The sequence below is a fragment of the Haliotis cracherodii genome, unplaced genomic scaffold (assembly GCF_022045235.1).
Source record: "Haliotis cracherodii isolate W230 unplaced genomic scaffold, xgHalCrac1.p SCAF_2, whole genome shotgun sequence".
Taxonomy (NCBI): Eukaryota; Metazoa; Mollusca; class Gastropoda; order Lepetellida; family Haliotidae; genus Haliotis; species Haliotis cracherodii.
In genome coordinates this window covers 40,787,065-40,804,081 of record NW_027266275.1, presented here as the reverse complement: position 1 = coordinate 40,804,081, position 17,017 = coordinate 40,787,065, and the positions used below count along the sequence as shown (strand labels likewise).

Sequence of the window (17,017 nt, the reverse complement as noted above, 5' to 3'; positions counted from 1 at the left end):
TGGTTGACTTGTGGTAACAATATCATGGTAGAAGTAGTGGTTGGTTGACTTGTTAACAATATCATGGTAGAAGTAGTGGTTGGTTGACTTGTGGTAACAATACCATGGTAGAGGTAGTGGTTGGTTGACGTATGGTAACGATACCATGGTAGAAGTAGTGGTTGGTTGACGTGTGGTAATAATACCATGGTAGAAGTAGTGGTTGGTTGACTTGTGGTAACAGTACCATGGTAGAAGTAGTGGTTGGTTGACGTGTGGTAACGATACCATGGTAGAGGTAGTGATTGGTTGACTTGTGGTAACAATACCATGGTAGAAGTAGTGGTTGGTTGACTTGTGGTAACAATATCATGGTAGAAGTAGTGGTTGGTTGACGTGTGGTAACAATATCATGGTAGAAGTAGTGGTTGGTTGACGTGTGGTAACAATACCAGGGTAGAAGTAGTGGTTGGTTGACGTGTGGTAACGATACCATGGTAGAAGTAGTGGTTGGTTGACTTGTGGTAACAATACTAATGTTAGAAGTAGTGATTGGTTGACATGTGGTAACAATACCATGGTATAAGTAGTGGTTGGTTGACGTGTGGTAACAATACCATGGTAGAAGTAGTGGTTGGTTGACGTGTGGTAACGATACCATGGTAGAAGTAGTGGTTGGTTGACTTGTGGTAACAATACCATGGTAGAAGTAGTGGCTGGTTGACTTGTGGTAACAATAGAAGGAAAAACTTGTTTAGAAAGTAATGCATTACAGCTACATTAAGATACTTAACCAGACTTATGCTGCAGTATCTACAAACTCTGACTCTGACTCTCTCTCCCTTTCTACCAGTTCCTTCAAGAGGAAAAGACACTACACCCTCAGCGTGTACAATGAGGATGCCTACCACGACATCAACATCTCCATCGCCATCTACTTCTCCAGCTGCCAGTTCTTCAACACCGACAGCATGAACTGGGACAACAACGGCTGCCAGGTGATGGATGTGTCAATCACAACCCGTACTGCATGTCGATGCAACCATCTGACATCGTTCGGCAGCAGCATGCTCGTCCCACCCAGCGCTATAAACATCGTAGACTTGGTGGTGAGTGTTCCTTGCTTCTGTAGTTAAAGTGATATTTTTGTACTAAATATATATTTTATGTATGTAGTGTTTGCTGGAGGCACATCACATTATTGCATGATGTCAGTCACTGCATTTTGACAGCATAATCATGTCTGCATTGACATAAAGTTCCAGCACATGTTTGTTGCAACCTGATAGATAATAATCCAAAGTTTTCTTAAAACCATGACTTGTTGATTTTTGTGTAAAAAACATTGATTCAATACAAATTAGCCATGACATTTAAAATCTCTGTTGTATAATGATAAAAAAGTTTAAAATGTCTTAAACTGCATAAAAAAGTTTTAAATTGAAACTTTTTGAAAAATGGTTGTGAATGCACTTGCAACATTAACACACTGATGAGGAAAAATATTGTTAACCTCAGATTCTGCATTATGAATAAAATATAGTTTTAGTCATTATAAAATGGTTGCAAGTCAGATGTCCTTGCATGAGATTCAGGATGGGGATGTAGACCTTTATCAAATACATCATCATGTGGAGAAGGGTTAGGTATAGTCTTTGATGTTATCATGGTTAAACTGAATCTCGGTATTCACTTAAGCTTGAGGATGTATTAATGAAATCTATGATGAAACTATTTTCAGAATTTAGATCTGTCAACAAATCCAGTTGTGATGATTGCTATCAGTATGATCCTGTTTGTCTACATGGTCGTCGTATTAATCTGCCGGAAGTTGGATCGTATGGACTTGCAGAGAGTGACCAGAATCCCCCTCTGTGGCAAGATGGGCCTCTATAAATATGAGGTGACAGTGGTGACTGGACGCAAAATGGGAGCAGGTGCTTGTTTACTCTTAATAAATCAATTGAATGAATGGAACGATTAGCAATAACCACCCGATCTAATCTTATGGAAACTCTACAGATATGATTCGTAAACCTGTTAAAGCAAAATCACTTTTCACCTAAACTCAGTGACCAGCAGGGCAGTGTATACAGAACTCTCACCATTAGATTTCTGGTACAGAATAGGTCCCCAGTACTAATTCTTCTCACCATAAGATTTCTGGTACAGAATAGGTCCCCAGTACTAATTCTTCTCACCATTAGATTTCTGGTACAGAATAGGTCCCCAGTACTAATTCTTCTCACCATTAGATTTCTGGTACAGAATAGGTCCCCAGTACTAATTCTTCTCACCATTAGATTTCTGGTACAGAATAGGTCCCCAGTACTAATTCTTCTCACCATTTAGATTTCTGGTACGGAATAGGTCCCCAGTACTAATTCTTCTCTCACCATTGAGATTTCTGGTACAGAATAGGTCCCCAGTACTAATTCTTCTCACCATTAGATTTCTGGTACAGAATAGGTCCCCAGTACTAATTCTTCTCTCACCATTAGATTTCTTGTACAGAATAGGTCCCCAGTACTAATTCTTCTCACCATTAGATTTCTGGTACAGAATAGGTCCCTAGTACTAATTCTTCTCTCACCATTAGATTTCTGGTACAGAATAGGTCCCCAGTACTAATTCTTCTCTCACCATTGAGATTTCTGGTACAGAATAGGTCCCCAGTACTAATTCTTCTCTCACCATTAGATTTCTGGTACAGAATATGTCCCCAGTACTAATTCTTTTCTCACCATTAGATTTCTTGTACAGAATAGGTCCCCAGTACTAATTCTTCTCTCACCATTAGATTTCTGGTACAGAATAGGTCCCCAGTACTAATTCTTCTCTCACCATTAGATTTCTTGTACAGAATAGGTCCCCAGTACCAAGTCTTCTCTCACCATTGAGATTCTGGTACAGAATAAGTCCCCAGTACTAATTCTTCTCTCACCATTGAGATTCTGGTACAGTATAGGTCCCCAGTACTAATTATTCTCTCACCATTAGATTTCTGGTACAGAATAGGTCCCCAGTACTAATTCTTCTCTCACCATTGAGATTTCAGGTACAGAATAGATCCCCACTACTAATTCTTCTCTCACCATTAGATTTCTGGTACAGAATAGGTCCCCAGTACTAATTCTTCTCTCACCATTAGATTTCTTGTACAGAATAGGTCCACAGTACTAATTCTTCTCTCACCATTAGATTTCTTGTACAGATTAGGTCCCCAGTACTAATTATACTCTCACCATTGATGTTCTGGTACAGAATAGGTCCCCAGGACTAATTCTTCTCTCACCATTGATTCTGGTACAGAAAAGGTCCCCAGTACTAATTCTTCTCTCACCATTGAGATTCTGGTACAGAATAGGTCCCTAACACTCATGCTTGACTCACCATTGAGATTATGGTTCAACATAGGTCCCCCGAACCCATGCTTGTTTGTCCGTGGGGGCTCCTGTGCTTAAGGATATCTGCTCATCAGTCAATCCTATAATTTCATTGGGAGACTGACATAATATTTCTTTATGCCATGTAAAGCTAGACCATTACCCATGCTGTCATTCATTGGTAAGTGGAGCCCAGACTTGATCATGTACAGGCTTCTGTGCTACTGCTGTAAAGTTGCTGAGGAAGTCCGACACTCAGGGCAAGGTGCATTATCGTTTGGTGGTCAGTACAGATGCACAGGGCCCAATGTTCCAATACTATGTTTTCAATTTATTGTTGATGAAGTGAGCTTTTATGACTTTGAATTATTTTCAGGCACAACAGCTCACATTGGCATTAAGCTGTATGGTGAAGACGGGAAAGGGGAGATGAGACATCTGACCAAACCTGCTGCTTTCCAGCGCAACTGTACCGACAAATTTCTCATAGCCTATGACACCAGGTTAGGGGATTTGAAGAAAATCCTGATCTGGCATGACAACACAGGGCTGTCCCCCTCCTGGTACCTCAGCCATGTCATCGTGAAGGACCTCAGTGATGGCACCCTTGGTCATGGCAGGACTTATTACTTTGTAGGAAACGCATGGCTGTCAGTTGAGATGGAACCAGGACTACTGAAGAAAGAGATTCCGGCAGCCAATGAACTTGCAATTCAAACATTCTCTAATACATTCAAGATGGCGGCTTCGCACGGTTTTGCTGACAAACATCTGTGGATGTCTCTGATGGATCGCCATGACCACAGTCGCTTCACCCGAGTCCAGCGGGCATCCTGCTGTGTGACAGTCATCTTGTTCTTCATGATGGTCAACGCTATCTGGTATGGAATCATCAAGACAAGCAGTGATGCCAGAGCGGACTATTCCTTCTCCTGGGAGGAAGTGGTCATCGGCCTTGTATCCAATGTTGTTGTGTTCCCTGTGGCGATACTGCTGGTGTTCCTGTTTAAGTCAAGCAGATCAAAAGTAAGTTGAGATTGTTTTCACTGTTTGACCTCTGCTTAATAACTGACACAAGAATTTAAGATTTGACTTTGAATCTTACTTATACAGGTAATATCATTTATGATAAGGCTTTCTGTTTATCCTGCAAGGAAACAATGAATTCTGATAGAACATGATAAATAAGGTTGACTTGTCTTTGTGATGAAATTTATGTTTTAACTGTTTTGACAGAACATCTCACAGATGGACATTGAGGATACTGAGATTGAGATCCCGGATGAGGAAGAGATGGACTTCAATGACTTTGACTCCTACTACTGTGGAGAAAGCACAACTGGAGCAATACCGGTAATCATCAATGTCTGTCACAGATAACCAAACAACTTCAGTGTAAAGATCACAATTGAGCCAAATATCTTACTACTTTGAACACAAAAAGAGAAAAAGACTGTTTGCACACAAAGATAATCCATTTTTGTATGTAAGCAACGCCAAGTGACATTGACCGAGTTAACAACGTGGTGAGTTTTGCACGAACAACACCATGTGACATTAACTGAGTTAACAACATGCCAAGTTTTGCACGAACAACACCATGTGACATTGACCGAGTTAACAACGTGGTGAGCTTTGCACGAGTGACATTGATCGAGTTAACAACATGGTGAGTTTTGCATGAACAACAAGTGACATTGACCGAGTTAACAAGGTGGTGAGTTTTGCACAAACAACGCCAAGTGACATTGACCGAGTTAACAACGTGGTGAGTTTTGCACGAACAACACCATGTGACATTAACTGAGTTAACAACATGCCAAATTTTGCACGAACAACACCATGTGACATTGACCGAGTTAACAACATGGTGAGTTTTGCACGAGTGACATTGATCGAGTTAACAACGTGGTGAGTTTTGCATGAACGACAAGTGACATTGATCGAGTTAACAACGTGGTGAGTTTTGCACGAACAACACCAAGTGAATACTCAGATAATGTCTTTGAAATGCATTCTATGTGTAGAATACAGAAACTTGTGACATGGAACTTGTAGTTTTTCTTAAGAAGAAAACACAAAACTGAAAATGATATTGCATTGAATGAACTGCTGTTTAGATAGGTGTCTAGAAACAAGTTAAAAACAAGTTTAAAAGGCTGCTGCTGTTTCTAACCTGACAAATTCTCAAGTGTGATTACTTTACTTGCAACGACTTGTGGTAGGGTCAAGTTTAACCCTGCACTTGGATGATTTCTTAACAAAGATAAATGTTGAGATATTTCAGGTTTTTAATATTCCAATAATTAATTAGGTGATTTCAGATGTTTCTGTTGTGTGAAAATCAGTTTGAAAATAAGGTAAAGTGTGTGTATTGTATTACTTAATTTATAAACTTTTAGTATGTTGAAAGTAGATGTTGGTTTGTTTCACTTCAAGTTATGTGTGGCAACCCTATTGGCTTATGAACAATGTAATTGATTACCAGGGTACCGGCTTGAAGCGGACACAGACTGAATTCAACATGCACGTGGCTCTCAGTGAGGAGGGGAGCATTCTGAGTGGACATGAGCCCAGTAAGCCGCCCGGTCCGGGGAAGGTGAGAAATGTACACACATCAACACACATTACAGTAGGATGGGGATTTCACAAGGCAAGTGGCAGAATTTCTGCCATTGTCATGCAAGCCTAAATTCAAATTGATAATGATCTTCATATTTACCTTAACCTTTGTTTGAGTTTGCTGGTGCTTCCCAACATTCCTGGGTTTCAAATTCTCAAATCATGTTTGGTCAGTATGATCTCAACATTAGCTTGGTGAGGCAGTGAGTTCTTGGGATGAGGAGGGTGTCATTTGACAATAGGTTTTATTGTCTTCACCTGGATAGGCACAGATAACCTTGACCTGTCAGTCATTATCATTTGGTCTCTTGAGTCCAGACAATAACTGTCAAAGATAGGTTCCTACTTCATATTCTACAATAACTGTCAAAGATAGGTTCATACTTCATATTCTACAATAACTGTCAAAGATAGGTTCCTACTTCATATTCTACAATAACTGTCAAAGATAGGTTCCTACTGCATATTCTACTCATAAGTGATTTCTACAAACTCTCTGTTGCCTCTCAATTTGACAATTTGATCATTTCTGTACAGTAAAATGTACAACAAACTTTAGCCTGTTCAAGTGACTTTACTCACTCTACAATATATATTACACTGGGAGATATCAGTTGTCAGTCAACTGTAGTAATGGTGTGTTGTTTGTCTCTCAATTGCTTTAATCCAAGAAAGCAGATATGTTCAATCAACAACAATTAGAACTGAACAGTCCGATTAAAACTTGCTCTCATGTTCTGAATCAGAACCCATGTATTCCTTACCATACAGTGTACATGTGTCCTGTTTCCCTCCAGTCCAACATGTCCATGTTCCTACGTGCATGTATTCCTTACCATACAGTGTACATGTGTCCTGTTTCCCTCCAGTCCAACATGTCCATGTTCCTACGTGCATGTATTCCTTACCATACAGTGTACATGTGTCCTGTTTCCCTCCAGTCCAACATGTCCATGTTCCTACGTGCATGTATTCCTTACCATACAGTGTACATGTGTCCTGTTTCCCTCCAGTCCAACATGTCCATGTTCCTACGTGCATGTATTCCTTACCATACAGTGTACATGTGTCCTGTTTCCCTCCAGTCCAACATGTCTATGTTCCTGCGTGCATGTATTTCTTACCATACAGTGTACATGTGTCCTGTTTCCCTCCAGTCCAACATGTCTATGTTCCTACGTGCATGTATTCCTTACCATACAGTGTACATGTGTCCTGTTTCCCTCCAGTCCAACATGTCCATGTTCCTACATGCATGTATTCCTTACCATACAGTGTACATGTGTCCTGTTTCCCTCCAGTCCAACATGTCTATGTTCCTGTGTGCATGTATTCCTTACCATACAGTGTACATGTGTCCTGTTTCCCTCCAGTCCAACATGTCCATGTTCCTACGTGCATGTATTCCTTACCATACAGTGTACATGTGTCCTGTTTCCCTCCAGTCCAACATGTCCATGTTCCTACGTGCATGTATTCCTTACCATACAGTGTACATGTGTCCTGTTTCCCTCCAGTCCAACATGTCCATGTTCCTACGTGCATGTATTCCTTACCATACAGTGTACATGTGTCCTGTTTCCCTCCAGTCCAACATGTCTATGTTCCTACGTGCATGTATTCCTTACCATACAGTGTACATGTGTCCTGTTTCCCTCCAGTCCAACATGTCTATGTTCCTACGTGCATGTATTCCTTACCATACAGTGTACATGTGTCCTGTTTCCCTCCAGTCCAACATGTCCATGTTCCTACGTGCATGTATTCCTTACCATACAGTGTACATGTGTCCTGTTTCCCTCCAGTCCAACATGTCTATGTTCCTACGTGCATGTATTCCTTACCATACAGTGTACATGTGTCCTGTTTCCCTCCAGTCCAACATGTCTATGTTCCTGTGTGCATGTATTCCTTACCATACAGTGTACATGTGTCCTGTTTCCCTCCAGTCCAACATGTCTATGTTCCTACGTGCATGTATTCCTTACCATACAGTGTACATGTGTCCTGTTTCCCTCCAGTCCAACATGTCCATGTTCCTACATGCATGTATTCCTTACCATACAGTGTACATGTGTCCTGTTTCCCTCCAGTCCAACATGTCTATGTTCCTGTGTGCATGTATTCCTTACCATACAGTGTACATGTGTCCTGTTTCCCTCCAGTCCAACATGTCTATGTTCCTACGTGCATGTATTCCTTACCATACAGTGTACATGTGTCCTGTTTCCCTCCAGTCCAACATGTCCATGTTCCTACGTGCATGTATTCCTTACCATACAGTGTACATGTGTCCTGTTTCCCTCCAGTCCAACATGTCTATGTTCCTGTGTGCATGTATTCCTTACCATACAGTGTACATGTGTCCTGTTTCCCTCCAGTCCAACATGTCCATGTTCCTACGTGCATGTATTCCTTACCATACAGTGTACATGTGTCCTGTTTCCCTCCAGTCCAACATGTCCATGTTCCTACGTGCATGTATTCCTTACCATACAGTGTACATGTGTCCTGTTTCCCTCCAGTCCAACATGTCCATGTTCCTACGTGCATGTATTCCTTACCATACAGTGTACATGTGTCCTGTTTCCCTCCAGTCCAACATGTCTATGTACCTGTGTGCATGTATTCCTTACCATACAGTGTACATGTGTCCTGTTTCCCTCCAGTCCAACATGTCCATGTTCCTACGTGCATGTATTCCTTACCATACAGTGTACATGTGTCCTGTTTCCCTCCAGTCCAACATGTCTATGTTCCTGTGTGCATGTATTCCTTACCATACAGTGTACATGTGTCCTGTTTCCCTCCAGTCCAACATGTCCATGTTCCTACGTGCATGTATTCCTTACCATACAGTGTACATGTGTCCTGTTTCCCTCCAGTCCAACATGTCCATGTTCCTACGTGCATGTATTCCTTACCATACAGTGTACATGTGTCCTGTTTCCCTCCAGTCCAACATGTCCATGTTCCTACGTGCATGTATTCCTTACCATACAGTGTACATGTGTCCTGTTTCCCTCCAGTCCAACATGTCCATGTTCCTAAGTGCATGTATTCCTTACCATACAGTGTACATGTGTCCTGTTTCCCTCAGTCCAACATGTCTATGTTCCTACGTGCATGTATTCCTTACCATACAGTGTACATGTGTCCTGTTTCCCTCCAGTCCAACATGTCCATGTTCCTACGTGCATGTATTCCTTACCATACAGTGTACATGTGTCCTGTTTCCCTCCAGTCCAACATGTCCATGTTCCTACGTGCATGTATTCCTTACCATACAGTGTACATGTGTCCTGTTTCCCTCCAGTCCAACATGTCTATGTTCCTACGTGCATGTATTCCTTACCATACAGTGTACATGTGTCCTGTTTCCCTCCAGTCCAACATGTCTATGTTCCTACGTGCATGTATTCCTTACCATACAGTGTACATGTGTCCTGTTTCCCTCCAGTCCAACATGTCCATGTTCCTACGTGCATGTATTCCTTACCATACAGTGTACATGTGTCCTGTTTCCCTCCAGTCCAACATGTCTATGTTCCTACGTGCATGTATTCCTTACCATACAGTGTACATGTGTCCTGTTTCCCTCCAGTCCAACATGTCTATGTTCCTACGTGCATGTATTCCTTACCATACAGTGTACATGTGTCCTGTTTCCCTCCAGTCCAACATGTCCATGTTCCTACGTGCATGTATTCCTTACCATACAGTGTACATGTGTCCTGTTTCCCTCCAGTCCAACATGTCCATGTTCCTACATGCATGTATTCCTTACCATACAGTGTACATGTGTCCTGTTTCCCTCCAGTCCAACATGTCCATGTTCCTACGTGCATGTATTCCTTACCATACAGTGTACATGTGTCCTGTTTCCCTCCAGTCCAACATGTCTATGTTCCTACGTGCATGTATTCCTTACCATACAGTGTACATGTGTCCTGTTTCCCTCCAGTCCAACATGTCCATGTTCCTACGTGCATGTATTCCTTACCATACAGTGTACATGTGTCCTGTTTCCCTCCAGTCCAACATGTCTATGTTCCTGTGTGCATGTATTCCTTACCATACAGTGTACATGTGTCCTGTTTCCCTCTAGTCCAACATGTCCATGTTCCTACGTGCATGTATTCCTTACCATACAGTGTACATGTGTCCTGTTTCCCTCCAGTCCAACATGTCTATGTTCCTACGTGCATGTATTCCTTACCATACAGTGTACATGTGTCCTGTTTCCCTCCAGTCCAACATGTCTATGTTCCTGTGTGCATGTATTCCTTACCATACAGTGTACATGTGTCCTGTTTCCCTCTAGTCCAACATGTCCATGTTCCTACGTGCATGTATTCCTTACCATACAGTGTACATGTGTCCTGTTTCCCTCCAGTCCAACATGTCTATGTTCCTGTGTGCATGTATTCCTTACCATACAGTGTACATGTGTCCTGTTTCCCTCCAGTCCAACATGTCCATGTTCCTACGTGCATGTATTCCTTACCATACAGTGTACATGTGTCCTGTTTCCCTCCAGTCCAACATGTCCATGTTCCTACGTGCATGTATTCCTTACCATACAGTGTACATGTGTCCTGTTTCCCTCTAGTCCAACATGTCCATGTTCCTACGTGCATGTATTCCTTACCATACAGTGTACATGTGTCCTGTTTCCCTCCAGTCCAACATGTCTATGTTCCTGTGTGCATGTATTCCTTACCATACAGTGTACATGTGTCCTGTTTCCCTCCAGTCCAACATGTCTATGTTCCTACGTGCATGTATTCCTTACCATACAGTGTACATGTGTCCTGTTTCCCTCCAGTCCAACATGTCTATGTACCTGTGTGCATGTATTCCTTACCATACAGTGTACATGTGTCCTGTTTCCCTCCAGTCCAACATGTCCATGTTCCTACGTGCATGTATTCCTTACCATACAGTGTACATGTGTCCTGTTTCCCTCCAGTCCAACATGTCCATGTTCCTACGTGCATGTATTCCTTACCATACAGTGTACATGTGTCCTGTTTCCCTCCAGTCCAACATGTCCATGTTCCTACGTGCATGTATTCCTTACCATACAGTGTACATGTGTCCTGTTTCCCTCCAGTCCAACATGTCCATGTTCCTACGTGCATGTATTCCTTACCATACAGTGTACATGTGTCCTGTTTCCCTCCAGTCCAACATGTCCATGTTCCTGTGTGCATGTATTCCTTACCATACAGTGTACATGTGTCCTGTTTCCCTCCAGTCCAACATGTCTATGTTCCTACGTGCATGTATTCCTTACCATACAGTGTACATGTGTCCTGTTTCCCTCCAGTCCAACATGTCTATGTTCCTGTGTGCATGTATTCCTTACCATACAGTGTACATGTGTCCTGTTTCCCTCCAGTCCAACATGTCTATGTTCCTACGTGCATGTATTCCTTACCATACAGTGTACATGTGTCCTGTTTCCCTCCAGTCCAACATGTCTATGTTCCTACGTGCATGTATTCCTTACCATACAGTGTACATGTGTCCTGTTTCCCTCCAGTCCAACATGTCCATGTTCCTGTGTGCATGTATTCCTTACCATACAGTGTACATGTGTCCTGTTTCCCTCCAGTCCAACATGTCCATGTTCCTACGTGCATGTATTCCTTACCATACAGTGTACATGTGTCCTGTTCCCCTCCAGTCCAACATGTCCATGTTCCTGTGTGCATGTATTCCTTACCATACAGTGTACATGTGTCCTGTTTCCCTCCAGTCCAACATGTCCATGTTCCTACGTGCATGTATTCCTTACCATACAGTGTACATGTGTCCTGTTTCCCTCCAGTCCAACATGTCTATGTTCCTACGTGCATGTATTCCTTACCATACAGTGTACATGTGTCCTGTTTCCCTCCAGTCCAACATGTCTATGTTCCTACGTGCATGTATTCCTTACCATACAGTGTACATGTGTCCTGTTTCCCTCCAGTCCAACATGTCTATGTTCCTGTGTGCATGTATTCCTTACCATACAGTGTACATGTGTCCTGTTTCCCTCCAGTCCAACATGTCCATGTTCCTGTGTGCATGTATTCCTTACCATACAGTGTACATGTGTCCTGTTTCCCTCCAGTCCAACATGTCCATGTTCCTACGTGCATGTATTCCTTACCATACAGTGTACATGTGTCCTGTTTCCCTCCAGTCCAACATGTCCATTTCCCGGATGTGGGACCCCCTCAACATCCTCAACTGGGCACCAGACAAGACGCTATCCTGGAAGGAGGACCGGGCATCAACGGCAGGGACAACACGGGGAGAAGTCAAAAAGACAACATCAGCTACTGCATCCACTTCAAGTAGGGGAAAACCAAAGTCAGGCAAGGTTGGTGTGCATCACATATGTCTTCATTAATGACACAAGTTTCTTGGGTAACATAAATCAGTGTTACTGTGGTTTTAGAAATCGTTTTTGTTTTTAAAAAAGCTACATGGAATGTGAACTTCACACATTTTATGTGGTGTGTCTTGCTGAAGGGCCATGAAATCCAAAGGCCTAACATGTAAAGCCATGTCACCAAACAACGTCAGCTCTTTAAGGAAGTCCCCTGGCAGTTTTCAGTGTACTTAACTAAGATAAGGATTTCTAAGATCTTTGTAATTTAATCTAACTGTCCAAATAACGAAAGAAGTTGGTTAGTGTGCATGGTATTGCAGATTGTGTGCACTTGTAAACTACCACACCAAATTCACACGTTACTGTGGACACATATAGAGCAATAACTCACAGGTTTTGTATGGTATCACGCTATATATTGGACTTTCGACGTTATTGCTTCATATGTGCTGTAGACTAACTTAAAATTTGTTCGAGTTGTTCAGAGAACACAGAACCATACCAGCAGACATCTGTGCCATGCCTGTTGGCGTTTTGGCCTCCGCCTTATGCTGTATAATGTCCTAAGCCCTACACTCCTACACCCCCCTCTGTGCTCCTCCGTCTTGCAGTCGGCGCCCCAGGACAGTGACGAGGAGTTCATCAAGGAGCTGGACCAACTGCACGAGGATCTCACTCAGGAAGAGGCCCACAAGAAGAAAAAGAGGGCCAAGATGGCCGCAACAAAGAAAAGGTAAGAAATCTGATGTCATCATCACTACCCAGTCATACTTCTTGTCACTAGTTGAAGGAAACTTTGACAAATATGTTTTAAACAGAACAAGATAATTTCCCCCATTATGAAGAGGATATAGATTTGGGCTGTTCTCTACCCGCACTGACATACTTTCCCCCATTAGGAAGAGGATATAGGCTTGGGCTGTTCTCTACCCACACTGACATACTTTCCCCCATTAGGAAGAGGTTATAGATTTGGGCTGTTCTCTACCCACACTGACATATACTTTCCCCCATTAGGAAGAGGATATAGGCTTGGGCTGTTCTCTACCCACACTGACATACTTTCCCCCATTAGGAAGAGGATATAGGCTTGGGCTGTTCTCTACCCACACTGACATATACTTTCCCCCATTAGGAAGAGGATATAGGCTTGGGCTGTTCTCTACCCACACTGACATACTTTCCCCCATTAGGAAGAGGATATAGATTTGGGCTGTTCTCTACCCGCACTGACATACTTTCCCCCATTAGGAAGAGGATATAGGCTTGGGCTGTTCTCTACCCGCACTGACATACTTTCCCCCATTAGGAAGAGGATATAGGCTTGGGCTGTTCTCTACCCGCACTGACATACTTTCCCCCATTAGGAAGAGGATATAGGCTTGGGCTGTTCTCTACCCACACTGACATACTTTCCCCCATTAGGAAGAGGATATAGGCTTGGGCTGTTCTCTACCCACACTATCTTCCCTAGGCAAGTGAGTTAACTGACTTTAAAAGTCCAGTTTCCACCCTTGCCGAACTAGGCTGGTATTATGGAGTTAGATTTTGCCTGGACTAACAAGTCAATGCATAGTCCAATCACAATCACGCAACTGTCATGCAGATTTCGATGGATTGCAGGATTTACAAAGCATGTGCACCGCCAACTCGTTGTCAACAGATATTTTCAGAATGTGTTCATGTTTTTAATCAAGGTGCTCACATGATTTGATGCACTTGGCGATGTAAGACCCATTTTATCTCAATAAAGATCTTGATTATCGATCTTGACTGGGTGCCGCCATTTTATTTGAAGCAAATGCAAGTGATATGAGAGGTGGAATCTGATTGAGAGGGAGAGGCATAGAAGGGACATAACTGGTAATAACCACTGGTGGCGCTACGATCGAGCCCAGGAACTCCAGCCAAGTTCGGCAAGGGTGGAAACTGGACTTGTAAAGTCAGTTAACTCTCTTGCTTCGGGAAGATGTACCCACACTGACATACTTTCCCCCATTGGGAAGAGGATATAGGCTTGGGCTCTGTCCGTCTGTTCTTCTGTTCATTTCATTACAATGGGGATACGTTTTTTCAGAAACTGCTAGGGATGAATTTTACATAGATAATTTTGTGATATATATGTTAGTCCAGTTTGAACACCAGCATGGAAAATTATTTTTGGCAGAGTTATGGCTAGTTTTTTATCTTTTGGACGTGCAAACAACATTCAATGAGGGCAAGTTTTCTTGGAAAACCACTGTAGATACAGTGATGACAACATTACAAGATACACATGTATATCAAGTTTTACACCAAACCACGGAGTTACACAGAGACCAAACAGGACCACATTTTCTTAGAAACAACAATGGATACAAGAATAACATTTTGCATACATCATTAAGGGATGATAACCAGCATCAAGAGTTATGACCCTTACTTCATCTTTTGGACATGGGGACAAACCACTGCTGATTTGACTACATCATTATGCAATGAATATGTTACCACCATTGAGAAAGCCTCCTAGAGAAATCAGTTTCCAAAAGAAATTATGAATAAGTTTCAGTTTTCTAGCCTCCTAGAGAAATCAGTTTCCAAAAGAAATTATGAATAAGTTTCAGTTTTCATTACCTAATTTCATAAATTCAGCCCTTTGGTACCACACCTCAAATAAAGATGCATGTACAGATTACAAATGTTAACAATAATAAGAAGAAATAGCAGGCTGAGGTTAAAAACATGATGTACATTGACAGCAATGGCAAGACGTCAAACAAGGTGGCAGATGACCTGTTCTGCTCCGATGAAGAATGGGCCACAGAGGGTCTGGAGGATGGCAAGGGAGGGAAGTCAGCCAGCAAGAAGACCTTCACTAAGACCCCAGCCCGTGCTGCCGGTGCCACAGCACAACCCAGATTCAACCCCAGAGAAGATCCCAAACTCAGGAGAGCAAGGTGAAGGTCAATGTAACTGGGGAATAAGGCTGGGACGGGTGACTCGGGTACCCGGGTCGGGTGGGTACTGATTAGGACCTGGGTACCCAATGGACTACCCGGACCCGTGGTTAGTCACGTGATATATCATTTAATGACAAACATTATCTAGAACTCTATGGTTGTACTTACAAGTCACTAATGTTCACATTACTTCTGACTATGAACCCATTTCTTCTGACTTTTCATATGGTTGAATAAAGCTATGACTTATGTCAACTTCAGTGTATGCTTGAACAGATTGTTTAATACATGTATCTAAATACATTCTGCCTGGGCTATGGTAAAAGAATACCCAATCGGACATTTTGTACCTATCTCTTGAGACCTACAGTGGTTACCCTAAAGGGGCGGGTAATAAGGGTGTGGGTACCCGGGTAGTAAATTTGGACTCGTCCCAGCCCTAGTGGGGAATTTAACTGTATATGCATGGGGGATGAAATTTCCTTTTAACTTTGGGAGTACTGGTAACAGTCATTTCTTACTTTGGTTTGTGTTCAATGGTATTTGAATTTGTTCATCACGACCATTGAAATAGATCAAGGTATCCATATTTCGAGGTTAGATGAGTATCGATATCAAACCAAGCGCCAATTTGGATTCTGTTGAGATCATGAAGTCATCTGATGGAGGTAAGGGAGAATTGGTCGATAAGATTTCACTGTATCTGAAACTATCTCTGTATCATTGATGTTTAGGCTATGTATCATGGTGGTACACACGTTCAGTGGTGCAGATCGGTACCTCACCACCAAGTAGTAGATCAGATTTTACTGACAATTGATGCCAGGTTTTGTCTGCAGGAAAACATCCTTCCATCTGGACGACGCATCCACGGATGATGAAGGAGGGAAGGAAGGGAAGGCAAGCAAGCAGAACGTACAGGTCAAGGGTCAGCCGCCGCCACCTGGGAAACAGACCAACTCCAAAGAAGATGCCAAGAAGGAATTACCTGAAAGGTCAGGATGAAAAATGAAAACATTTGCCCTTCTGCTAAATTGAAAAAGTGCCGTATCTTGGTTGTGGATTAGCATCTTTTCTGAAAGCACTATGACACATGTTTCACTTATGCATGAGACCTTGACAACCAAGAATGTAGTTTCTAGTTTAACTTCTGTATTAAATGTTGGGAGCCTAGCCATGCAAGACATGTTAACATCAATATTGAGAAAAGTCAGAAGTCTATCTAGTCACAAAGCAATATGGTTACCACTGATCATCAAATTACACAAGTAATGCTAGCCTCTCATTGTCATGAAGCCAGATTAATTAAGGATTCTTCTATGGTGGGAGTGGTAACTAGAAACATCTGTGTTCTTCAGATGCTTCTTGTTTCTCTCTTCCAGGAAGACCAGCACCACCTCCAGTATTCTCAAGAAGCGAGACTCGTATGGACGAGCCTACAGTGCCGGAAGCAGCATGAAGGAGATCTCGTTTATGAAACAGCGGAGCATCATGTCAGAGAAGTCCAAGAGCAACATGTCTGCCATCTGGAAGAGTAAGTGTGCTCTGTAAACTTGCTTGATCAAATGTTTTGACAATATTGGTGAATGATATGAATGATTCTGAGTGCTGGCTGTATATGCTGAAAAAACAAAATGACAGGTTTGGCCAGTCTTTTCTACCAGCTGGTATCAATTTTCTTAACCAACATTTCAACTTGA

The 17,017-nt window shown here is 42.3% G+C and overlaps 1 protein-coding gene across 3 annotated transcripts in view; it reads left to right on the top strand.

Annotated features, from left to right (window-relative positions):
• Window positions 1–17,017, top strand: part of LOC139468101 (polycystin-1-like) — a 98,433-nt gene that overhangs the window by 60,148 nt on the left and 21,268 nt on the right. For all 3 annotated transcript variants that reach the window (XM_071249835.1, XM_071249833.1, XM_071249832.1), the window contains exons 22-31: window positions 833–1,088; window positions 1,721–1,916; window positions 3,742–4,391; window positions 4,602–4,718; window positions 5,854–5,964; window positions 12,184–12,363; window positions 12,987–13,108; window positions 15,117–15,314; window positions 16,157–16,312; window positions 16,700–16,851. In XM_071249835.1, coding sequence (XP_071105936.1) covers window positions 833–1,088; window positions 1,721–1,916; window positions 3,742–4,391; window positions 4,602–4,718; window positions 5,854–5,964; window positions 12,184–12,363; window positions 12,987–13,108; window positions 15,117–15,314; window positions 16,157–16,312; window positions 16,700–16,851 — 2,138 coding nt within the window. The remainder of the gene's footprint in view (window positions 1–832; window positions 1,089–1,720; window positions 1,917–3,741; window positions 4,392–4,601; window positions 4,719–5,853; window positions 5,965–12,183; window positions 12,364–12,986; window positions 13,109–15,116; window positions 15,315–16,156; window positions 16,313–16,699; window positions 16,852–17,017) is intronic.